At 44.0% G+C, this 25974-nt stretch overlaps 4 protein-coding genes across 4 annotated transcripts; 2 read left to right on the plus strand and 2 right to left on the minus strand.

The window, feature by feature from the left end:
* Nucleotides 1-2665: 2665 nt before the first annotated feature.
* Nucleotides 2666-4506, minus strand: LOC125761343 (dual specificity protein phosphatase MPK-4). The gene is made up of 2 exons (XM_049422371.1): nucleotides 2898-4506; nucleotides 2666-2818 (listed from the first exon to the last, which is right to left on the minus strand). Exons 1-2 carry the CDS (start codon nucleotides 4045-4047, stop codon nucleotides 2715-2717), a joined length of 1254 nt encoding a protein of 417 aa, XP_049278328.1. The 5' UTR covers nucleotides 4048-4506; the 3' UTR covers nucleotides 2666-2714.
* A 585-nt stretch (nucleotides 4507-5091) lies between these two features.
* LOC125765237 (calcyclin-binding protein) lies at nucleotides 5092-5872 on the plus strand. Its single transcript, XM_049430155.1, has 2 exons — nucleotides 5092-5115; nucleotides 5192-5872. Exons 1-2 carry the CDS (start codon nucleotides 5092-5094, stop codon nucleotides 5870-5872), a joined length of 705 nt encoding a protein of 234 aa, XP_049286112.1.
* Nucleotides 5872-10797, plus strand: LOC125761333 (DNA repair protein complementing XP-C cells homolog). The gene is made up of 4 exons (XM_049422359.1): nucleotides 5872-6649; nucleotides 6711-7646; nucleotides 7713-9771; nucleotides 9837-10797. The coding sequence occupies exons 2-4, from the start codon at nucleotides 7459-7461 to the stop codon at nucleotides 10758-10760; spliced, it is 3171 nt and encodes a 1056-aa protein (XP_049278316.1). The 5' UTR covers nucleotides 5872-6649; nucleotides 6711-7458; the 3' UTR covers nucleotides 10761-10797.
* A 282-nt stretch (nucleotides 10798-11079) lies between these two features.
* On the minus strand, nucleotides 11080-25941 carry LOC125761342 (uncharacterized). The gene is made up of 7 exons (XM_049422370.1): nucleotides 25239-25941; nucleotides 24595-24752; nucleotides 23076-23195; nucleotides 21131-21293; nucleotides 19893-19972; nucleotides 17722-17868; nucleotides 11080-12320 (listed from the first exon to the last, which is right to left on the minus strand). The coding sequence occupies exons 2-7, from the start codon at nucleotides 24704-24706 to the stop codon at nucleotides 11506-11508; spliced, it is 1437 nt and encodes a 478-aa protein (XP_049278327.1). The 5' UTR covers nucleotides 24707-24752; nucleotides 25239-25941; the 3' UTR covers nucleotides 11080-11505.
* Nucleotides 25942-25974: the final 33 nt, after the last annotated feature.

Genomic DNA, 25974 nt, shown 5'->3' on the forward strand with positions numbered 1-25974 from the left:
AAAATACAATTTTTCCACAATATTTCCAACCGCGAGGAAAATAACAAACATGCGAATCCTTAAAAAATGTGCGCAACCCTCGTCAGCTTACTAACTTAGATAGGGATGTTTTTATGCAACAAAGAAACAAAGAAAAGCGAAAGGAAATTAATTTAGAAGCTTTTGCAGAATGGTTTCGGTTAGCGTTTAGAGGAAAGGGCATCATTCATGCTGTCCCAAAACCGCGGCATGTGCACTCCGTTTGGGGTCACAGTTTATTGGTCATTTTGTCTTATTATTTTAATGTTTAATTTCTTTCTCTTACGATTAATTTCATCTTCCCGTGTAGAGTGTACTTTATCTCCTCCTAGTTGGTTAGATTTGTTAGCTTTTAGTGCAATACTACTAGTGATTTATTCTCTTTTTATACAAAACAAAAAATATATATACACAAAATACACAACATTGCAAAAAAAAAACAACAAAATCGATCGAATCCAGTACTGGGAAGAGGGAAGGCGTATAGTTGGTTTGTAATTGGGATTGCATGGATAAGAAAAAAAACGAAACAAATTCTTTATAATACACACGGGATGTGCCTGTGTTTACCCGTTGGGTTAGCTGTTCTATGTTTTATAGTTTTGAAAGTTCAATATAATGTAGACTGATATTTACGAATTGGTGAACATAAATTTTGCGCTTTTGCCACTTTTTAAACAAACAACGAATATCAAAACGACAAATTACACTTTTGTTTTGGCTTATATGCGCTTCATTTATTGAAACAGATTGTATTTTTGATTTCGCGTTATGCTGTATAATATTTTTGTTTTTCTTTCCACTAGCACTAGAGTTTGTATGCTTCACCTACAGACATACCGGCATACGTCTTGTAAAAAGTGAAGCTAATAATTGCTTTCCTTTTTGCTTAAGTACGCGGAATGCCAAGCTACAGCTAGTTTGATTATCCTGTGTTTAGCTTAGTAACACAATATGTAAATGGCATACGTTTTATGCTACGTTAAACGACACACCGATTTATATCATTTCCTTCAAAAGGTTCAATATCATTGTATACTTCCTGCCTCCATGTATGTGTGTGGTGTGTTTCACCCGTATTTTCCTCTTTGATCGCTGCTACGATGCTGTGTGCGTGTGGTTTTGTCCGTTCCTAATTAAACTTTTCCTTTTTTGCTTTTGTTTTTGCAAACTGTCCCAACAGTAACTTGTACCGAGCTGCAAGTTGTATGTTTTGTATTTTGTTTTATTTTTTGTACGTTTTTGCTCGGTTTTAACTGCCAAATGTTGTGTTGAACGGTGATTATATCACTTTGAAATCGTGTTTAACGAAGATGCTAACAGTTTGTTCAAGTCAAATAGTACCCACAGTTACTTAAGTTTGGCAGTTAAGCGCAACTTTCATCATTCGCCAAACCCGTATGTCCGAAATCGATTAAACGCTACAATTTTGTCTTTGTGTTGCCGCAACACAATCTGCACTAGAAGAGAAGTAGCAACAACTACACTAGCAGCTATTTCAAGAGGCTTTACCTTACCGGTTTTTGGGGTTTTTTAAAGTGGGAAAAAATATGCGTACACACACTTTTCCTTATTCCGTAAGCAAACGTAGCAAATTGTATAGATTATTGTATTATTAAGTTGCGCCGAGCAATATACTATTTTGATTAATTAATGCTTCGCCACTTTTTCATTCATCGATTAATATGCTACGCATGTTTTGCTTTGTTTTTTTTTTGCTACTGTTGATTAAATATGAGCGCTACACATGTATCTGTTTATAGTTCCCGTATTTCAAGACTTTGCTTTAACTAACGATAGCTTATTATCAATGAAACTCATGTAGAGCAAGTTATGCTAATAAAACCTTGTTGAAGCTCTTTCGACAAATCTTCTCTCACCATCAACCAAACCTTCTGACCGCCGGAAGACGCTTATAAAGTCATATTCCAAGTTGAACCATTTACCTGGTTTAGGTAGTATTCGATTATTTGTACCCTTTGTGTAAGTAATAAAAAGTTGCTGAAATTCATAATAAGATAACAAAGCTAAACATACATATGGCATTGAATATTGTCGCAGCCCGGGAAGGATAACATCCATACGAATAAGGGCCTTTTCCGGCTTGTTGGTCGTAATTGAGACTTTTCTCCTTTTCTTCGGTTATTCGGTTAATGTCCGGTTCCGTCATTTAGTATCGATTGGGCTGTATCCTTTTTTGTCCTCTCTTCCTGTCACACCATAGCAACCCATATTTGTATGCTACTAGATGAATGATGGAGTTTCCTACGTCAATGTCATTGTCATCTCACTCATCATCATCATCATCATATTTCCATTGATCCGCGTCCGAGATGTGTTGGTAAATACGCCAATTGACCTATTTTTAGCATTTTTCTCCCAATCGATCACTGAACGGGCCCGAAGACTATCACCTATTCCGTGCTGAGTACGTATTCCACCAGCATCTATTTTCAAGTATCATTATCCTTGTTTTAAACCTCCACCCCAGTCGTCATTCACGGCTCATTTGAATCCGTTCTATTCTGAAGGGGGCTGCTTACTTCCCACCTTTTCACGTTTTAGGGAAACGCAGCAAAAAAGTAGCAACCAATAACGGTGCGGCAATAATTGAATAATGGTAACAATAAATACTGAAAGAAGCGTATCCTTTGTCATCTACTCTTTGGTTATTGTTGGCCATGCGGATTCACCCATTACACCGTAACTTGCACATTTTGAACCACGGTCGAATATTCCGTTTTCGAAGGGACGAGATAAAATGCGGGAAATATTTCTGCCCCACACGGACACTTTGTGGCTGCAAGAGTAGAAATAGAAGTAATATTATTCACAATTAAAAATAAATAAAGAGGAAATGTAAGTTTGTGGCAACTTACCCATCACCCAGTTAAAACTGCCCAGCTTGACGGTACACTTCGGGCAGTACAGTCGACCCTGCGTGTTTCGGTAGATATCCGTCATCCAAGCAAGCGGCTCGATGAAGAATATTTTGTTGCACATTGGCGTATCCTTTTCGGACGACCGGTTGCTATGCTCGCTGCTAATCGAACTGCGACGAATTTTTTCCGCCAACTCGTTCACTCCACCGGCAGGAGCAACCGTAGATGATGATCCCGTTGCCATGGCATTAGGCGTAACATGCTCGATCACAATTCCTTCTCCATCCTGTGCTCCATCGTCGGGTTCGTCGCCAGTACCTTCTTCCTCGAGTGTGGCTTCCGGTTCGCGACCAACCTTTGCCTGCGATTGAGCTATCGTGGCTGATTTTGGTTTGTGCAGCAGCAAGTTGCTACGGGAAGCGACCACACGGCGACACTTACGGCACCGATAGACGTACGGTTCGGGTGATTCTTGTGTCACGCCCGGATCAGCCTTCACTACGTCCATACATTCCGTTGGCAAACGCTTCGCTTTTCGCACGTTATCACCGGCCAAGCGCAGACGGAACAGTTTGTAGCGTTCGTTGGTGCGATCGATCCGATACGCCATGCGGGCATATAGCTTGAGCTGATTCACAAAGCCCGGATTCGGCATTACGAAGCACCGTTTCGCCTTTACACGCTGGTATGCGGCCTCATAGCCTAGACGATACTTTTGCATGACGTACGCGATAACAATCGTGGCACTGCGGCTCACACCAAAGTAGCAGTGCACTAGCACGTGACGACCCTCGGCCAAACTGTCCGCAATGAAGCGATTGCTATCCTCGAAATGTCGTATCAGATCTTCGCGCGGTACGTCGGCCGCCTGTATGTGACGCACGCGAAGATTCGGATGGTCCGTTATATGCACTGGCAGGGGAACGGAATCGATCGACAGGATGCTACGGATGGTGTGCTTCTCCAACGTGCCCACGTCAGCTGCAGCGGATGCATTGCCCAACCACAATCCCGGCTCTATTTCATCCAAACTTATCGGGCCCGCGTTGAAATCTTCGCGCGTTAGCACAGTGGCAGGTTCCGGAGCACGACGAACACCGGTGGACACTACCTTCGTGACGACCGCAATACCTTCGTTCATGGACATGCTGCTGGTTTGACCTATCTTGAACAACTACGACTAGCACTCTTGGCTGAATCTTCGCACCAGACCACGCTCTTTATGACGGAGCGCGAGACAAAGAAAATGAAGTACAATTTTCCACACGAACGGCGGCGGGAAAATGGAACCGCTATCACGACACTACCCGTACACTTTATGCTGATCGCGCGCGCACGCTTACCAGATGGTTTTGAATGGTCCTTGAGAAATGAAGGAGCGCTCGTTTTGCGGAACGGCTTCCTTTTTCCCGGACTGCTTTGCTGCTAGCGCCTTTTATCGTTGCTTCGCCAATCGTAAATCCCGTTCCGGTGTGCAAAGAAGCTGCGCGAAGCCACCGTGTGTCCGTGCGAGCAGAGTTTGTTTTGTTTATTTCTGGTGCGGGTGGGTGGTGTTCGTGGAAAATCGATGCATTCGAAGAGGTGACGTTTGTTATCAGTGTTTCCCGCTTTTCTCTTTTGAAAACTTTTCCTGCTCCTGCGGTGACATCATAGTGACAGTTGCATAGTGAGAGTTTTTGGCGGAAATTTGGAAAATAAAACAGATCCAATGATGTATTTATAGAAATTGTGGAAAATTCTGTGAGGAATCAAAGGAGAAATATTTAAAAATACACACAACACAATTAAAATTAACCAAACTATTAAAAGATGGATAACTTCAAAGTTTTAACATATGAGTACAATAATCGGAATTGTGTGTTTAAAACCATGTTTCAGCTATACGAGCTTATTGTTTATACATAACTAGTCTGGAAGACTATCTAATTACACCAACATTATACAAAATCAAGAAAAATTACAAATAAAATCATCAACATCATTCATGAAGGGCGACCACAGTGATGCCGGTACTGGAAGTTTCGTGAAACATCAAGAAGAAGCAGCGCATGCTATGTTCTGTCAAAACTTGTGAGTTTCAAGACGAACGAAAAGCGTGAAGCAGGCTCAGGAACGCAAGTTCAACACCCAATTCTTTCAGCTACCGTATCAAATTCGACCTAATAGTGATCGAAAACTATCGCACACCAGGATGTCTCGTGAAGCGATTGAAAATGTAAGCAAAACAGTGCATGCAAATATGTACAGGTTGTTATTGATACACGCTCGTCGCGGCTCCTTTGTTCCCACAGCTTACGCTAGATCTGGAGGAGATGCGAACGCTTGCAGGGAGTGCCCAACGCAATCGGGTGCAACAGATGCTAGCGATAGACATTCGCAAACTGGAAACGGACATTCAGCGCCAACGGGATCTTTTGGCCGCCCAAGCCAGCAGTGAACAGAGCATTTCACGACCGGTGCAAACATCCGTGCCCGGTGATATCCGCCGGTATCAGGTGGAGCTGAAAGAGTACGCATGGGATCAGAGTGACAAATTTATCAAAATTTTCGTTACCGTCAATGGTGTGCAGCAGGTGCCCGAGGATAACGTGAACGTGGAGTTTACGGAAAACTCATTCCAGTTGGTTATAAGCGATCTCAACAATAAGGATTACATTTTTGTCGTAAACAATCTGCTCAATTCGATCGATGCGGAAAAGAGTTACCGACGCGTAAAGTCTGACATGGTGGCGATTTATCTAGCCAAGCAAGCACCCACCAAATGGGCACATCTGACACTAACGGCAAAGCGCCTGCAGGACCTAAAAGACGAACGGCTGTCGGATGGTAAAAAGTCTACGTCTGACGATCCTTCCGCCGGATTGATGACCATGATGCAGAAACTTTATGAAACCGGCGACCCGGAGACGAAGCGCATGATGAATAAGGCATGGCACGAATCACAAACAAAGCCGAAGCTGGGCATGGAATAAAGTAGGAACAGGGACAACAATATACTTAAGAGTTTGATGGCTACATGGATCGCTGTGCGACAGAATTGGGCATCCATTCAATGCCGATTAATCACAAACGGCCAACGAATAATGTAATATTTGTAAAGCGATGTTTACATTCAAGTGCGATCGAGGCGTGACCGCTGACAAAGAAAAGTTGCGCGCAACATTTCACAGCGGTCGCGCCACGCTAGCGCTTGATTCAAATAAACTCTTAACACCGCTTAAATCATACATTGAAATAAAGTAACAATTACGTATTCCACATGTATCTAGATGGCTTTGATTGTGGGTACGGTTAAAGCAAATCAATCAAAGTAAGCTTGGTCATAGCAAATCTTGATGAACATCACCAGAAACAGTTTGGCCGTTCGGTAGAAGGAAGCTACTCCAAAATTTTAGTGATAAAAAATCTCAGTTCAGAAGAATGGCCAGCGCTGAAGAGAATAACCAGCCGGAAGTGTTGCCACGAAACTCAACAATTGAACAGGAAGCTACAGGAGATGCATTAAGCGTTTCTAAAGCCTCCGTCCTGTCACATTCTTTTGAGCCAAAGCTGTCGGCCATTATCGAAGAAAATGATGCATCCGTGGCGAAAGTATCGTCCGCATCTTATCCCCAGGGAAACCGGATTGACGAATTGGCCCGTCCAAAGGTGATGCATTTGCAGGAAACATTAGAAAAACTCGAAAAAAGCACCAACAACGAAATGAATGAACGAATTACGAAATTGAAGATGCGATTACGTGAACTTCGGTAGGTATTTCAGAGCTAAGGGAGATTTTTACATCCCTGCTGAGTTATCACTTTTTTCCAGGGGGTCGGAAAAACATATCCGTTCGACAGAAACCGAACAATCGTCCAAAAAAATATCAGGGAACTCCGAACTGATTTTCAACAAAGTACAGTCCAGTCTGCGAAAAGCAGCCTTTCAACAGTTGGCCAAACAAATTATCGATAAAATGCCCGAGTTAATCGTTAAGATGCATTATACAAGTGGACAACAAATTACCCCAGAAATGAAAACTCTTCTGGACACACTATACGCTACACTAATTCATTATCTGGGGCAACCAACGAATGAACATGAGGAAAGAACTTTCAGCTATCTTTGCTATGGATTAGCAAAATTTTTGGAAAAAATAATTGAAAATGTGCCCAACAATCAGCAAGAAAGCGGAAGGATTGCGCAGGATGGGAAATCGGGTAAAGGGCACTTTCCTTTAGCGGTTCAGCTGGCCAGAAACGCATATAAAGAACGCCAATAAGCAGTTCCGGCTGTGTAGTGTTTTTTCAAAAGAAATATATAGTTCCGTGGCGGTTTTCCATGAAAATTGTGGAAAACGAATAGCAAAATAAAGAATTCAAAACAAAAATGTAAAAAGTGCTTTTTATTGCAGTTTTTATTGCACCATTCGCTAGCTGTCAAACGCTGCGGTATTTTGTTTACATTCTGTGACTAATACGAATTCGTACGAAATAAGCAAGGCACAGTTTACTTGTTCGTTCATTTAGGGATTAGAAACCCATCCATAAAATTTCGTGCATGTTGAATACAAACAGAAATGGAAGCAGAAAGCGCCAACGAAGCCGTTGACGATGCATTGGAGAATGATGATGAGGCATCGCAAGTTTCTTCGATCGGCGATTTTTCTGCCAGCGAAGATGAATGGATTCCGGCAAAGGATGAACAAAAGAAAGGTGCGGAAACAAGTGCTAATCGAAAAGGGAAAGAAAAACCGACGAAAATACCGTAAGTAAATCGATGTCCCATTGCGCAACGGTACGTAATTTGTAAAACTGTTTACATTCTTCACAGTGTCGGTCCGGCACGGGTATCACGACGGATTGCCGCAAAGAAAGGGATCATTTTACCAGAAGAGAACCAGAATCAAGAACCGGTTAGTGTGTCTACTCCCGATGGAAGCGCTAGTGAGGATGAGTCGGATAGCGAGAAGCTAAAGAAACCTCCGAAAAAAGCAAAACGAAAACCACCGGCCCGTAGTAAAATGAAGTCCGTGGAGCGAAAGAAAACACTAGCCAGCGATGAACCAATCAAACTGACCACCTTTACCGTGGAGGAACTATATCGCAAATATCGCCCAGATTTAGCACATCCGGCAAGGCCAAGTACCTCGAAAGGACAAACGGTGGTACCTCCCGCAAAGCGACGGAAACCGAATCCGGAGAGTGGTGAAGATGGAATGGGAAATGAATCTGATAGCAGTGGCGACGATCATCTGGTCGATCCGAGTGAGTTGGATTTGAATTCGGATTTTTTTCGACCGTCGGAACAGGAAAAAGAACAGCGGCAAGCGGTGGATCTGTACTTCGATTGCAACGCTGGTGTTGAGCTGACTGATTCAGAAACCGAAGAGACCGATGTAGGTGATCAGATTGAATGCGATACGAAGGGTACGGCAACAGAGCCCAAAAACCAATTGCTTGCAGATGCGGAGCTGGGCAAAAAATTGATTCAGCAAATTAATCAATCTAGCAAAGCGTACATGCAAATGGTTAATTTGGCACAAGCTGCCACAGCGCGGGCAACGAAGGACCCCAACCCGGATGCAGGATCATCCAAAACAAAGATCACTTTAAACGATCGCCAGCAAGAGGATATTGATAGATTGTTGGTAGCGGGTGAAAAGCTGACCACTCGAGAAGGCAAAGGTCTAACCGTTGGCTTCGGCAGAACCGATTTTGTCAAGGTAACACCGACCAATCAACCGAAACAAACTGATGGACCGAAGGAGATAGAAATTACGCTACCAATTGCGCCGGACGCGAACGGTAAGGCAGCATCATCCAAACGTACCTTCGATGTACTGACGGCGTTGAAACGGTTTATGAACCGGGAAAAGCGCAACAGTCAACTTCACGTCCATAAGGTGACACTGCTCTGCTGGATCGGTCACGGCACATACGTGAATAGTGCGCTCCGGAAGCCTTCATTGATGCGTTTCGCACAAAAGAAACTGCTGCCGGGTGTGATGGGTCAGACGAGCCGGGTTAGCCGCCCGAACGGACTCACCAATGTACGGTACTTTCAGGAACTGACACGCTATTACAGACGCACCGTCACGCTCAAGGACGATACGATATTTTACCGCCAGCGGCAACACCCACCGCTTGGCAAGTTCCTTATATTCGCTATCGCCAAAAAGGTCACCTACTGTCGCCGTGATTACATTCTGCTCTTTGTACTGATGCTTCGAATATTGGGCGTTCACGCGCGGCTAATAATTTCCCCACCGGTTCCTCCCAAACATCTCCCATCCGATCAACTGTACCGGATGAATCCAAAGTCCCCGCAGGAGATGGCGATGGAGAGGAAACTGTTGCAGGACTTTCGCCTAGCGCCTCGTGACAGTATGGTGTACGTGGCCAAACAGAAGTTGCGTGCGTTGATCGCCAAACAAAGGGATGCGTCACAAACGGCCAAAGGTAAACGGCGACCTGCCGGATTTTCCATCCCGCAGCTGGATGGCGGTACAGACGATCGAATTGTAGCGCAGGAAAAGACCAAAAAGGTAAAGCTTATGACGGGATCGTTTTTGAAGGTGGAAAGCAATCGAACGGTTCAGCCCCAGAAGACAGACACGGATACGACAACCGAAACAGACGATCAGTCCGTGACGGATGAGGTGCAGAAAAGACGCGAACGAATATTGGCCGCATATCGTGCACGGGCGGCGAAGCTTGCTGCTAAAAAAGAGGCACAGACCGACGGCGCTGAAGATGCGAAAAAGAAATCGAAGAAGACGAACGGCAAGATGGGAGTGGATTACTGGGTGGAGGTGTTTTGTGAGCACGAAGACAAATGGATCACAATCGATGTGCTGAATGGGGACGTCTATAAGCTGGAGAACATTGTGGTACGTCTGGTGGGGGTTTGATTTCCTTTAGATATTGATCTCAATCTCTTTTCCATCCTCTGTAGAAACAAGCAACCCAACCGATCGTGTATGTGCTGGCGTGGAACAATGACGGTACGATAAAGGACGTATCGCCACGGTACATCTCTCGGCTCGGGAGTAAGAAGAGCAAACTTCGCGTAGAAGATGCCTGGCTGGAGAAAGCCTTGCGCCCGTACCGTGGTAAACGGACCAAGCGTGATCTGATCGAGGACGTTAAGTTCGATCGTTTGCTCAACAAGCGGCCCTTCCCGGAGCAGATTGGCGAGTACAAAAATCATCCCAAATACGCAATCGAACGGTATCTTCTGCGCAACGAAGCCATCTACCCGCCGGATGCACCCGTCCTCGGTTACATTCGCGAGGAACCGATCTATCTGCGCGACTGCGTGCACACGCTGCACTCGCGCGAATCCTGGTTGCGGCAGGCTAAAACAGTACGGCTGTACGAGACACCGTACAAGGTGGTGAAGGCGAAGGCAAAGTACGATCGTTTCACCGGTGCGGCTATTACCGGGCAGACGGTGGAACTGTTCGGTGAGTGGCAGGTGAAAGACTACGAACCGCCGGTTGCGAAGGATGGACTTGTGCCGCGCAGTGCGTACGGGAACGTGGACCTGTTTCAACCGTGCATGCTACCGAAGGGTACGGTACATCTGCAGCTACCCGGCCTGAATCGTATCTGCCGACGGTTGCGCATCGATTGTGCACAGGCAATCACTGGGTTCGAGTACCGGTCCGGCGGTTGCCAAGCGGTGTACGATGGGTTTGTCGTGTGCGAAGAGTTCCGCGATCGGGTGCTGGACGAATGGTACCAGGAGCAGGTGGAACTGCAGGAGAAAGAGGACGAACGGCGGCGGAAGCGTATTTATGCGAACTGGAGACGTTTGATAATGGGCCTATGCATACGAAAGAAGCTAAAAGATCGATACAACTTCGATAATATGTAAGTTATTGGGCTAAGTAAAGGACTAACTGTTTAAAGCATGTTCAGTTTTGTTAAAGATTCCATTTCCGAATGACTCTTTTCTACTTTTTGAGGCTTAACGACTTATTTACTAGATACTAGACTTATTTTTAGTTATTGATATAAGACTACCAGGCTTATTTGAGTTAACCAACTGATATTATTTTTCACACGTGGTATTTTTTCACAAGGTATAAGGAAATATTTCACACGTGCACGGTATGCAAGTTTTCCATGCTTGCATGCGATTCCAATTTGTGGCGGTTTGAATTTGAAAGGATGAACAAAAACAACATACAAATCTTATGAAACACGTGTCGTATATCATGAATTTCCATATTAGTTTACTTCAAAATTATCTTGAGTAATAGTAATATATCTTCGCAAGTGAAAATGTTACTATGTGTATAGCATCAAGCGTAGCAAACAGTAAGTGAGTCACTAACGTTCGACAAATAAAATATTTAGCATAAATTATTTTTAAGTTCTTCTATTGAGACGCCTTAAAACTCCCATTAAGAAGCCTTGACGTCCCTGTCCGTGCCGTCCGGAGTCAATTGAAAGGCAGACAGACATGAAACATTAGTTAATTTATAAAAAAGGACCACACACACACACTAACAATTTAAAATATAAGAAAAAAAATAACGGACAATATGAGGACGATTCTTCTGTAAAAAAAAACCAGTTCAGTGTGTTACGGATTCTTTAAATCCATTAAACTCATCCTACTGCCGATTACGCGTGAGCTTAGGAACCGTGAAGAATCTGGTCGACATTCTGTTGCCGGGTCCCGTTAATAGTAACGTCCCCTGAGAACAGATACCGTGTGCGGCAAGGAATTGAACACAACCTTCACTCGCGTTTTCTGGCCGTTCTGATTCGTGCTCACCCCGATCCGCTTGTTCCACTGACAATGACTTCTGTGTGGCACTTCCGGCGGATGTTTCGTGCTGTGTCCAGCCCTCCGTATCGTGTAATTTCTTTGATGTTGTTGCCTGCTGCTGTCGATGCCGCTTACTGGTGGAACTTGTCGTCGGTTTTCCCAACCCTCCGATAGGGAAAAAGTCGCGATCACGAAACCGGGCACTTCCGCTCATAAACGCAACCTTCATGTTACGACGTCCCTTCCGGGGCCGTACGGGAATATTGATGGAATTCAAACGAAGCGTAACCTTTCGCTTCAGCGGCGGTGGTGGAGGTGGCCGTCGTGCATCAGTGTGCGGTTTCGAGATTGTCGATTGAATCGGAACGTGAATCTGCTCCCTACGGGTACCGACTTGGCCTGTAGGCATTTGCGATAGAGCGAAACGGATGTCATACCGGCCGGGTGGTGGTCGGAAGAATGGCTCGTAGCAATATTGGTCGTACATGTAGCAACTCGATGAAGAATGCAGCATCTTTTTAAGGGCAGCTAGCTGTTGGGAGCGTGATTTCGGTTCGGGATCGTATTGCCCAGGACCGGGACTATTCGGATCACGCCGACATGCTGTCAGTTCAGATATGGCCAGACGCGATGTTGGACGCTCGTTCATACGATCACCTGTGCAAGGAGGATATGAATTAGTATCGGAGATGTCAACATTGTAATGAGAAATAAAGGATTGTCGGAATGTTTTTGACTAGACAAAAACATGGGCGACCCTAAAATGCAGAAGAACTTAAAGATGAAGACCGAGAGCTGAATGACCTCATATTTTTATCGCAGCTGTTGGAGCATCCGACTAAGAAGTACCTCGACGTCTTCGACTTCGAGGTCTTGTTTGAAAAGGAAATATTTCTCTAAGGATTTCTGTAAATCATAAACTTATTGGACTTAGTTTGGATCTAGCCATTCCCCGCATGCCAAGAAAAGAATCTGGACGAGATTGGCTATGAAATAGGAATTTAATGGAAGATCACTAACCTTCTCAATTACCCTCAGATCCTTTGGACAGATTTTTTATTGTTGTATTCAATTATTTCTGTTTTATCCTATCGCCACTCAAAATGCTAGAATGAAATTATAAAAATGCGACACCCTTTCACACAGCTTCAATTCCTCTTATTTGTTTGCACAAACGTCTCATATATTGGTACAACCGAAAAACAAAAATCGCTTTCTTAAAAAAAGTTCAAAATCACTTTCGCTATTTTCTTTTGTCGCTCGCATAGAAAATGTTCGGTCTCATAAATCAACATTTGTGTCGTGCGATTTGACATAAAGCGTAAGACTTGCACTCCCGGGAAAACAAGGCAAATAATCCCGCTCACGTCAACGCATCACCATTCACGGGATCACGTGCACAACAACCGTCCGGTATGGACTGGGCGGACGGCGTTATGGGGAATGCAAATTAAGGGTACGACGGTCCGTTTGGAAATGATGATGTGTTTTTTCCCACCATTTTTCAACTACCATTTCCAACTCGAGCTGATTGTGTGGCATGTTTTTTTGGTTCTCGTTATATCTTTTCGCAAATGTCGTGAAGTTAACATTAGTTTTGGTAGAAGCCAAGTTGTTACTAAGAATAGTGGGAGCATTATACAATTTAATGTTTGTTTGTTTGTTGTTCGCTGCCAAACACTAAAAAACCATCTTCTTATGTCTTCTTCTTCTTCTTTTCTGGCCTGCTCATGGTCGAGCACGTCGCGTAGACATGGCCTGGTCGCCAATCCGTTTCCAGGAAACTCGGTCCAGTGCTGCAGTCCTCCACCCCCGGCTGCATCCGATCTCCGACAGGTTTGACTCCACCTGATCCAGCCAACGAGCTCGCTGTGCTCCTCTCCGCCTCGTGCCGAACGGATCGCTGACGAGCACCTTCCTGGTGGGGCATGAGTCCGGCATCCTCATCACGTGCCCCAGCCATCGTATCCTTCCGGCTTTGACCACCGTCAGGATATCTGCACCGCCAAACAGCTCAGCTAGCTCGTGGTTCATTCTCCTTCTCCACACGCCCTGCTCGCACACACCGCCAAAGATAGTCCTTAGCACCCGCCGTTCGAAAATAGCGAGTGCATTGGCATCCTCCGTTAGCAGGGTCCAGGACTCGTACCCGTAGAGGACTACCGGACGTATCAGTGTGCGATATATCGTGCATTTCGTGTGTTGCTGGAGCCTTCTGGATCGCAGGAGTTTGTGGAGCCCGTAGTAGGCACGATTTCCCTGAACAATGCGCCTTCGGATTTCGCTGCTCATGTTGTTGTCCGAAGTTACGATCGTACCAAGGTAGCAGAACTCCTCTACCACCTCGAGATCGTCGCCGTCAACTGATACTCTGCTTCCGAGTCGGGCTCTATCACGGTCAGAGCCTCCGGCAAGCAGGTACTTTGTCTTCGTCGCATTGATCCTCAATCCAATTCTGTCGGCCTCGCGTTTCAGTCGGGTGTACGCGTCGCACACCGCCGCAGATGTCCGTCCAATGATGTCGATGTCATCCGCGAAGCCGAGAAATTGGAGAGAACGGGTGAAAATCGTGCCCCGGATGTCGAAGCCCGCGCTTCGCATGACACCTTCCAGAGCGATGTTAAACAGCAAACAGGAGAGTCCGTCCCCTTGCCTCAAACCCCGGTGAGATTCGAACGATTCCGACAGCATGTTCGATACTCTCACCTTGCACTGCACCCCATCCATCGTGGCCTTCAACAGCCGTACCAGCTTCCCAGGGAATCCGTACTGCTGCATGGTGTTCCATAGTTCGGTCCGATCTATGGTATCGTAGGCCGCCTTAAAGTCAATGAACAGGTGGTGCGTGGGGATCTGATGCTCTCGGCATTTCTGGAGGATCTGCCGTAGAGTAAAGATTTGGTCGGTGGTCGATTTGCCTCCAACAAATCCAGCTTGGTAGCTTCCGACGAAATCTGTGGCAAGGGGCGCAAGTCTGCAGAAGAGTATTCGGGACAGGATCTTGTAGGCAGCATTCAGGACTGTGATGGCTCGGAAGTTAGCACAGTCCAGTCTCTCGCCCTTTTTGTACACTGGGTGTATGACACGCAGCTTCCACTCGTCCGGTAGTTCTTCCTGGTCCCAAATCCTTACGATCAGCCGATGCATAAGTGCGGCAAGCCTCTCCGGGCCCATCTTGAACAACTCTGCCACCAGCCCATCGCTGCCAGCTGACTTGTTACGTTTCAGCTGTTTGATGGCACTGATGACTTCGTCCAAGGATGGCGGGGGCACTTCGTCATCCTGCTGGCTGTCGCAATACTGCTCTCCTCTGCTTCCTGCAGAGGTCTCCCCTGCATCTGCTCCGTTCAGGTGCCTGTCGAAGTAGCACTTCCACCTTTCGATCACCTCTCGCTCGTCCGACAGGATATCTCCCTCCTCGTTGCGGCACATAGCGGTTATGGGAGTAAAACCGCCTCGTGTCGCATTCAGCATCCTGTAGAACTTACGAGTTTCCCCCGACTGGGATAGCTGCTGCATAAGTTGCTCATCTTCTTATGTACGAAGTACGAAAATAAAAAGTAAACCACACTGCACTGAAATATGTTTGGATTTCCATAATTTTAAACAAAAAAACCTAACATGAAATTATTCATCCTCACAACGGCATCGAACCAAGGGTGGCGTCTTTATGGCTATCAAAAAAAAACCTCCCTCCATAATACACACCAGAATTCAACCAACCAGAGAAGGAGATTGAACCGAAAAGCTAATGTGCTCCTTGGACAAATGCTTCAATCTTCGGGATGAAAAGAGCGGTGGTCCTCCTGATCCTGATAGAGGAACTAAGTGCTCGAAATATATTTAGTATTCCGATGTGTGAAGGTACCGGAAGGCAAAACGTGCACATATAAGTCAGCCAGCAGTCACTTAGCGCTGGTTGGTTCGGGCGAATGACTGGAATTGTAATGATTTCCAATTTATTTGCATGCACGCTTATGCACACGTACCAAAATTACACACACACACACACACACACGCATGCGGGTGCGAAAGATTTAAGGATCTGAGTTTACGTTCCCAAGGATTTTGGAACTCTACGAACGACACCTAAGGTTGTTTGGTGTAGCATAAATCATCATCCGTTACGATTAATGTACCTTTCGTAGCTTATCAACTGTTGTACTGGGAAGAAATAGGGGGAAAAAGATAAAAGTACTAAAAGCATTCAAGTAAAATTCGGTTCATATGGAGAATAATTTACAACTATTTATGAAACCATCGACAGTTGTTAAATCATTGAAGAAATATTAAAATAAAACAAGAACAGCACAGTGAAAATGCATTACAAAATGCAAGACAAAATAGAAAATATAATATTTTTTTTTGTCCTATGTTTTCCAGTCCCACTAACATCATAAACATTCTGTAAGAAGGTTGATTTCTAGTGGCAAAAAAAAACACACACCCCAGTCCCCGTACGCCATACAAGCCGGAGCATGGTTTAATTTCAAAAGGCCGCTCTCATCCGCTTACTATTCATCCCATCAACTTCGCTCGTACATCATCGCACATCCGGATATGTTTTATTTGCCAAGACTTTGCCCACCCGTTCCCAAGGTTTGCCCAAGTTTCGCCTTCCCTCAGTGCGCTCTTCCCCGGCTATTTAATCCATTTCGCAGACCCAACGGGAGAACATACTGCGCCCAGTTGCTAAGGGAGAATCCACCATTCTCGAGCCATTGCGCGTCTCGCCAGTACGGGTAAGGAGCGTCATATAAAGGATCGGTTCCATGCCACGCGGCGGGTTGAAGTTCGCTTTTCAATAGATTCAATGATGTGTGTATATTTGATGCACGTGTGTGTGTGTGTTTGTATGGTACGTTTGGTCTGACGCACAGTTACACTCCACGCCAGGAAACCCTTTTCCCTCTGCCCAACCATCTGTCTATAATGCAAACGACGAAAACGAGGATCACGACCGCACGGTTGCCTCTGTAACGTTACTTACACACGAGAAATACTTTCATATTCATACTGCTTCGGCTATAAATCAAGACTCGGGAACTTGGGTTGTGTATGGTTTTTTTTCCTGGTGTTGTCCTTTCCAACACCTCCCCACATCCCCTCTCTCCCACCATTCCCCAAGGGGGCACACTTTGTTTCCTTCAGCTGCTTCTTTACCCAACATAAACACCCATCCAATTTGGTGCTCTTGGTCATGGTCCACTTGGACCGGAACGGGGTGGGTGGGTGGTTGTAAGGTTTGCTCGACTTTCCGATTTTCCATTTTTCCATACGTTCTTCCGTGTGTTTTTTTTTTTCTTCCCTCAACACGAAAGCTCAACACCATTCATTGGCCTGCGTCGATCCACCACGTTCAATTTTAAAGGCAGCTTGCATATTCTTCCTTCCTTGCCAATCCGTTCGGAACGTACGCCTATCTGGGGCAGGTTTGTGCTGGCCCTGCTCAGCCTCCCATCCCTTCGTGTACCTTGTACCGGTTTGTGGCTTATCAAAAAGCGGCTTTTTTTCGGTGCCGTGAAAACCATCGACATTATACGTCGATAGAGCCCGCGTGTGTCACATAAAGTACCGTACCGTTTATGCCTGCGCGAAGCATGGGTTGGGTTTTTATGTTTATTTAAAGCACTGTTTGTATTTTATTGGTGGGGGGGGTTTTTTTAGTGTAAGTCGAGTGTGAGAGAGTCCATAAAATAAAGCAGAATTTAGCAGTAAGAAAGGAAATGTAAATATGAAATGTAAAGCATCAGGAGCCGGTCCGTAAACCATATGGAGCTGTAGGTAATAGACATACATTCGCTAACATATGAATGCATCTTGGAAAGGTTACTGACCCGTCACCTTAACACCCTCAACTTATCCAAACAAAAAAACAAAAAAAAGAGCCAAAGGGGCCGACCAAAAGAAAAAAAATAATAACAAAATTCCTTTACCTTTAGCTACTTCCAGTGGGCACGTAAAGCTGGCATGAAATACATTTTTCCCAAACAAACCCCCCCTCCCACGTGTTTTATACTGAAACCGGAAAAGTCAACCGTGCATAAATAGTACTTACCGGGTCGTATTTTACCGACAAAGTATTTGCTCGGATGCAATAACTTATTCATCTCGGCCGGCAGGTTGATCGCGTTGATCGTGTCCCGGTTGCTGCTCGACTCGGTGTAAAGCGTTGGTCTCACACGCTTCCGGTTGGCATAATGTCCTAGAACGAAAGAACGTAAGTGTAGCGAATGAAATAAACAGAAGTACATATACAACAAAAAAAACCCCGTACAGAAACCTTTAAACAACGAAGGAAGCCAATGAAATAAATAACCCTATTAGTCAATTATGTGTGCGATGTGTGTGTGTGTGTTTCGATTCGTAAAATTACAGTTGCAATAATCCTTTTGCATGCCAGGGGATTATAACGCATTATATGTGGGCCCGGTGTGAGCAGGCAAAACAAAAAAATCAATCCCATCTGGTCTGGTGAGGCGTGAAAGTGTATTTATAGGTAGCTGGCCGGTTTTCCCGTAGCCGAATTCAATTAACTATTCATTGCTACCGTAATATCGACAACGAGCAAGCAGCAAGTGCAAATGCAAACTGATGACGGTGTAACAGGGTATCTACGCGCGCCGTCTACATTGTGTAGAGCTGCTTACTGTATAATCCTTCGGATGCCGGCATTGTTAGGCAGATGATAACATTGTTGATGTACGCTGACAAATTTGACAATAGCTACAATTGTGTTAAAATATGTTCCTACACATTGGGAGCTTTATGTATTAATGGATTTGAAGGAACTATTGGAACTTAAATAGAAAAATATTTTTCCATTTTTTGTTGTCAAACTTTTTGCTTCAAAAATTCTCTCACACGTTTAAATAACCATAAAGTAATTGATGTATTATCTATGGCTTATGTATTAATATTCCTTGTCGCTGCAAAATTTGTATTAATAAAGGCATAGAACAGAATCCGTTCAACAAATAGATGCAGTTTAAGAATGAGATAAACATACGCAGGCAGGACATTTACACGGTTTATCCGTCGAGATCTCAGTATTAAGTTTAGATAGGAAGAGATTAGGAGTCTAGTGTGCAATGACGATCATTGAATAGTTAAGTAGAAAACAGCTACAGGACATTTGAATTCGTTCCTCTAGGGAAGTAAACCGCAAAAGCAAACACTCAGCTTAACTGATGCTCAGGACGCAATAATTCCTGGGTTTGTTTAACTCCATTTAGCGCTAGTTGCAGTTTAGCCGCATGAAATGCCATACCGTGAAATGACCACAAAGGGAATTAATCTTCATTCGAGCTCATTAACCATGTGAAGTGCAACTAAATCGGTGGCGAATGTGATCGGAGAGGCAGCACTGTTTTAGCGCGTTTAAATCTCTCTCTCTTGTTGGCTTTAACGACCTCTAAAGTCACATCGGTCATTTCTGGCTTACTAGAGTTTTTTCTTTAAAAGGCAAACTAAATAAAGCAAACAATTACTTACACTGAAATACTAAATAATTACCGATGGAGACGCCTAGTACTTTTGAAAAATGTTTTTTCCTGCTTGGTTAGAACGGCCGTATCAAGACTTTTTTAACCACGTATCAGGATAATCAGTCCATGCTACGGAGGGACGATCCGGATGAGATTCGATCCCCGGTCCTGCCGTGTGGACCGGCGCCGTTTATCACATACACCACCGGGCCGCCCCGTTTAAATCCTTCAAATTTATTAAGCTAGTTGCTACAGACTTGATTGCACACCTGATAATACTAATATATTAAATTTTCAGGTTTGTGGTATTAGAAAATATTAGTAAAATTTATTATCCTTGAGGAATACTTTTTTGAGTACGATTCTTGAAATTTATAAATTTTGTATATATGTATAATAATTGTAATAATGTTGCAATTTCTAATACATTTTAATGTTACATTTTCATTGAAATAAATGGTACATCCTTTTACCAATAGAAAAATCAAGTTAACAAAGCAATAAACAAGAATAAGTTCACCACCAAATCCCTCTCGATGGTACATATCCTCATCTATCTTGTCCTTTCACCGATTGAATAAACTGAATGAAGGATTGGCCGGAAATCTAACCTGGAAAGGGTGGTTTCGGTTTTGCGATACAAATACACCATCTAATAGCCACACATACAGTGCGAAACATACGGCATCAAAAGGGCGAAGGAGAGAGAGAGACGGAAAGAATGAAAAACTACTAAACCTACCTTTAGTCGGGTGACCGTTCCGTCCCTTGGTACCTGTTGATCGGTTAGCCAAATCGGCGATATTTCCACCTAATCGATATCTGCCGCAAAATTCACCACCGTCACCATCATCACCGTCATCATTATCGTCATCGCGTACCATCGTCGTCCACATCCGACCAAGCAACGGAAACGGAAAAGTGATACCAAACAAAAAAAAGAGAAAGTAAAAGAGACATATCGGACGAGTGAAAGTGTGATGCGATAGGGGAGGAAAGTCAGCATCGATATAAAATTTTAGACGCGAGGATGGCCCACACTCAACGCTCTTGTGAAGCACTTAAAGGAGCAAGGCTTGGGTTTTTTCACATTCTTTTTTTTTGTTACCGTTGGTTAGATAAAAGCAAGATCTAGGAAGGATCTAACCAGCGGTAAAGTAAAGTTGTATGTGTGTGTGTGTGTTTGTGGGTGTATGGAAAACCCGCTTTGAAAGGTGGAAGGTTTTCAAGTGGCAGCCCTGAAAAGCTGATTCGAAACGCAATCGGATCCGATCGGATCAAGGTGATAAACATTAGCACACGGTAAGCTACTCTGCCAGCGTGAGGAGGTAAAAGAAGACTGGATAAAAGCGCGGGGTGGAAAACGTTAACAAAAGTGGCCTATCCTGCACAAACGAGATGGAAAATTGGTCGTTTCGGGTGGGCCAGGTGCGTGTGCCGGAAAAGATGATGGATATTGATTCGGTGAAACGCACCGAAACTGTTGGGATGTGGTGGAAAGATAAATTTCATTTCTGATTCTCCATGGCGCACGTGGTCTCCCTTTTCCCGTACACTTCCCTTCCTTTTGCATGTCAACGTGTTCCCGGGCCGGCGTTTAAAGCAATCGGCCTTTACCTTCCAAAAAGCTTTCACACGGGGCGACGTTTCTTTTGACGGTGAAAATTCAAACCCCCTTTTGCCAAATAACGAAATCGAGCCACGCTAGAGCAAAAAAAAAGGCAGCGAACAAACCTTCGTTCCACTACCTTTTCCACCTCGCACAAGTCTAGTCTGTGATAAAAATACCCAATGGAACATAAATGGTAATAAAGAGGGAAAATTTAGATAAATTTGATTGAGTGTCGCACGTGAGGAGCCTAAGAACGGGTTTTTTTTGTTGCCAGAGACAGGGAACGGTTGCGCGCTTTGTGAGCTTCATTTTTATTGTACACTGCATAAATTAGGCACAGAAACGGGAGGGTGAAAGTGAAGGCTTACCTGCCCGGCGGGAGGGACCACTCCTTGTGCCCATCCCGAAGAGGTTTAGGACAGCGGGGCCATCCGAGGCGGTGCGCATTACATCGACATCCTTGGCGGAGTGCCGTCGCACCGGATTGGGGTTGACTAATTTTAAATGACTTCTCTTTATGGCTGGATGTATCTGTAAGATGAAAAACAGCGTGCGTCAGTGTTGATGGTACTTAATGAATCAAAGCGAGGGCTGAGTTATAAACGCAATAACAGCAATATAAACGTTTGCATTGAATATTAATCCTCTCGCAGGTGGAAGGTGACAATGGAACAGTAGCACAATATTTAAACTATTTTTAAGTAGTCGTTTATCAGCTTCTAAATAAATATATTGCTTGGAAAAGTCTTTATTGGCATTATTCATTTGGATTAAAATAAGACTTCTTAACTTTATCGCAACCTTCTTGGAAAATTTACTAACAAACTGAAGGAAAACTCGATTTACGGGCGGACCGTATTACACCGACTTCCATTGCATTTTCCACTGTCCTACCAGCTGGCAAGCAATAAACTCTTCGAAACAACTTTCGACATCATTTTCTTGCTTTGAACTTTGCAACAAAACTATGCCAGGTAACTATGTACATCGATACCGGGAAGTTTTGTCAAGATGGAAGCGATGCAGCAGGAAAGTGCATCTTAGCCGGTTGTTCCACCAATTAACTATTTTATGGCTGGCTATGGTTGTTAGCTCATCTTGTTTGTATCTTGTTTGTTCTTTCCTTGTCCTTTTGGTTGTTTGACATTTGACGTGTCTCGTTACTAAGGAGTATAGTCGATCGATCGTAAAATTGTCGGTAAAATCTGTTGTCCCCCCCCCAAATGACCGTTTCAATCGATCTCATTCGTTTGATAAAGTGAATCGTTTCGTTTCGTGCTTGACTCAATAAAACATTTGTGAGCGATGTGTATCGTCTGGGCGCAAAAACCAAGAAGAAACGGGAAGTAATACAAGAGATCATAAAACATCTTTAAGACACTAACCACGCTTGCAACGTTAACGTTGATTGAAACCAAAAATTAATAAGCTAACAACATGTTCAATTTATATATTTTTATTCCTTTCTAAACAATCTCAAGATATGTTACTGTGTGAAAGCGACACAGTAAGACACTAGAAAGCGAACAGCATCAAGAATGCCATCATCAAGGAAAACAAACCCATCGCTTCGGACAATGCAAAGCCAAGGATGGCGTACGAGAAGATTTGCTGCTTCAGCGTGGGATTGCGCGCGTACCCAATGATGAGCGCTCCAAACACCGTTCCGATGCCCAGACCGGATCCTCCAACACCGATCGTTGCCAGGCTGGCACCAACGAACTTGGCTGCCGTGTCAACATCGTGCCGTGGACAGGACGTCCCAAAGTATCGGTTGAAGGCGATGGGTGCTTTAGCAAAGCCAAAGGAATTCATCATTAGAAAACGGGGTGATAGGAAGATATTTCTCTTGTAGGCAGTGATGCCATGGTAGGGATTTTTCTCTCGAATGGAATGATGCTGTAGCCACGTACGTTCTCCACCGGTAGCCACTATTTGAGGCAAATCTGCAAAATTATCGCGGGAAAAATTACAAATTAGTGATAGTTACTCGGGTAAGTAAACGATTCAGTAAGTTACTAGTATGCGCCATTTTTTATTTTTCGATATGTCAGTTTAGAGTGTCTTAGTTGTTATTAAAATAGTTAAATTGAACTTAACGAATTGAAGTTGTGAGAATGAATCTGATCTAGATTAATTAATCGATTGTGTAGGAGTAGATCGCCGTGTAAATTACCAAAGTCTTGATGTAGGTTTCTTTGAAAATGTCACCTTAGTATAGGTCTTAATTTGAAAAATAAAAAAAATCAATATTTACGGAACAATAGAAAGAAGTAAAATATTCTTTTAATAAACTGATTGTAGCACACTTACCCTTCGTTAATTCGTTGATGTGATATTTCGCCATCCTTTGCAACAGTGTTGTCTTCTCCTGATCGCTCGAACATTGCTGCTTTGTTGAATTTCCCACCGGAGTGGAATGAACGTTCAGTTCTTCGAATGTAAACAAGAAATAATGTTATTAGAAGATTAGTTTCCCTCGAAGCACATTGTGGCAAATGAAGTACACATTTGAAGTGCTAATTTGTTTCTACGAAAAGCCTATTCCCCGGGACTGGGTTGGGTGGAAAGGAAACCCACAGCGGGTAGGAAGGATCAACTTACAAAACAGAAATAATGTGATTTGCTTTTCAAAAACGAAATTGAAGATAACTCAAACATCCTGGCAGCGGAAACCATGGTAAAACTCATGCCTTTGTAACAGCGAAGTAGATATCCTCCCAGCGTACCGGTGGGCAAGTGGAAAATGATTTGATAGAAATGGACGGGCAAGAAAACAAAGATGTGCAATAAAAGTTTCACCATTTATGCTCACCCCACCATGGGGAAACGGAAGAAATTCGACCAAGTCTAGAATGGATACCTTTTGCATACCGGATACGGGGAAACGTAATGACAAACACAAGACACAAGGCAGGTTGAACGGACTCGTTGCTGATCTATCTCTCGTTCCGTAGTTACTATCTTTGCCTTAGCCGTACGCTTTTCAGTCACCATTTTGAGCGAAGCGTTCGATTGTTTCGATACAAACCCCGTAGGAAAGGGATGGTCCCGACAAAATGGTAACAACTTCGCAACACCGGATTCAACAACGAAAAATAAAGAATAAAGTCCCACTAAGGCCGTAAATGAGAAAAATAAACTTTCTCTTCATCCGATATCCTTTCGGTTGGGAAAAAGGCGGTTAACCTTTCCCTGCCTTCGTGGTGAAGAAAAATCATCCGGAGAAAATCACGAACCTTTGTGGGATGGCAGTTTCCGGAGTGGGAGTTTTTTTTTGTTTTTTGGTTAGAAATTGTTTCCGAATTTACCGGTACGATCCAAACGAGCGGTTTCCAACGAATCCAACGAAAACGTTCAACGCCGACAGTTTATCCCGGTGCTAGTTGTTCTTGGACGTGGCTATATATGAGTGTGTGGTTGTGTGTGTGTGTGTGTGTGTTGATCATTCCGTCCCATCCACCAACCGATGGCAATCTTTATCGCCTTGCTATCTACCAAAAATTTCCCACTTCCTGTCAGATTGCTTTCCCATCGTTTCCTGCCTTTAGGGGTACTTGTCTTGGTGTCCCTTGGTCTACAAAACACTCTTCCCACCTTGGATGGGGCAGTGTTTGCTGAATGTATGGACCGCTTGCCTGAAAGTAAGATTGCAAATGGTGTTGCATCGTTGTTTTGGGTTCGATGTGTACAGGAAATCGAACTCCGAAACGTTCGCCGTATTAAGGAAGCGAAGCCGTGAGCAGATGGGAAATATGGACTGCTACTGAAGAAGCACTACCCTGCTCCCACCCCAATATCTATATCGGGCAGGTATAATTTTCTCACTAACTTTTGCACAGAAACAGCGGCAGATTGTAACGGGCTGGGGCAAATATTTGCTTCGAAATCGTTTCACTATCAATAAAATGAACGGACCGTGTGGATGCCATCGTTTTCCGCATCGTTCTCTACACCTGCAAGTTCGTCTACCTGATTGGATCCGATAATCTGGCGGAAAAGCAGGAAAGAAAAGAAAAAAAAGCAAGTTAATATAAGATAGATTACGATGGGGGGAAACATAACACACGAAGTCACACAGACGAGCAAATCGTTTCCCTGGGCAAGCTGTTGTGAATGGAAGGATTCAGGGAAAATGGTTAGGGAAATCGGTACCCATAGCAACGGAACACTGGTCGATGGTTACCATCCGGAAAGCGTCTTAATCTTGAAACCATAGTTTACGGTAGATGATATTTCGCCCTAGGTTGATAGATTATTGGGGGGAAAATATTAAAAAAAATGGAGGGAAAGGATTTGCGATATGATGTGCGTTCGTTCTTCAAAAAGAAGGCACTATTTATGAATTTTCCATTCGAGCGCAGACGTTTTATTACTTACTTTTGCTTTGTTTTGAGATCATTTGAAACTTAATAGCCCTATGAACTTTTGGGGGATAAAGTGCAACATACGATCGAAGCCTAGGGTTATACTTACCGGTGTTGTACACGGTCCTGTACCCCTTCTTAGTGCAAATATTGTGCTATCAGAAGTATAATAGATTGTCAATTTGGAAGTTTACTTGGGCGCAGACCGGACCGGTAGCTGATGTTGATGATGATGATGCTGCTATTTCTGCTTCTAGGCGTTCAATTGATTTCACAAAGATTGTCTGCGAAATGGAGGACAAACTCACCAAGAACCATCAGCCATTCGTTCACTCACCTCTACTGAGAAGAAACACACTGAACGTTGCTAGCAGCAGCAGCGAGAGAAGGACAGCCAAAAGTCGATGGTATCTTTGATGGTCACAGTCAATGCAAGATTCATCGCAAAAGCGTTTGTTTTTTTTTTAGTTGGGTGAGCAGAGAGGGAGTTAAGTGAAAGAAAGTGCTCAATAACTGGGCCAATACTGCAGGAAAATTGGTGCCCAATAAAACGAAACGACAAATAGGTGAGTTTTGGGGGACTTGGGGGTTTTTTTGTCCGATATGTTGTCGGTAGTTTATATTTGTCTCGTCACTTTACGAACTTTTCTTCTTTGTGCACTCTATTTGTCTACCATTGTCCATAGGTGACCAATTCTTTTGCTTGGGAGAGTGAAAGTGGGACGGATGTACAGTCGAGATTGGTACAGAATTGAAAAGTTTATGTTCCGAATAAAATGGTGTCCACGAGGCTTGATAGAGTAATATGTTTGTGGAAAGGATGGATGGTATTCTACTTCAATATC

Source organism: Anopheles funestus, chromosome 2RL (genome assembly GCF_943734845.2).
Source record: "Anopheles funestus chromosome 2RL, idAnoFuneDA-416_04, whole genome shotgun sequence".
Lineage (NCBI taxonomy): Eukaryota > Metazoa > Arthropoda > Insecta > Diptera > Culicidae > Anopheles > Anopheles funestus.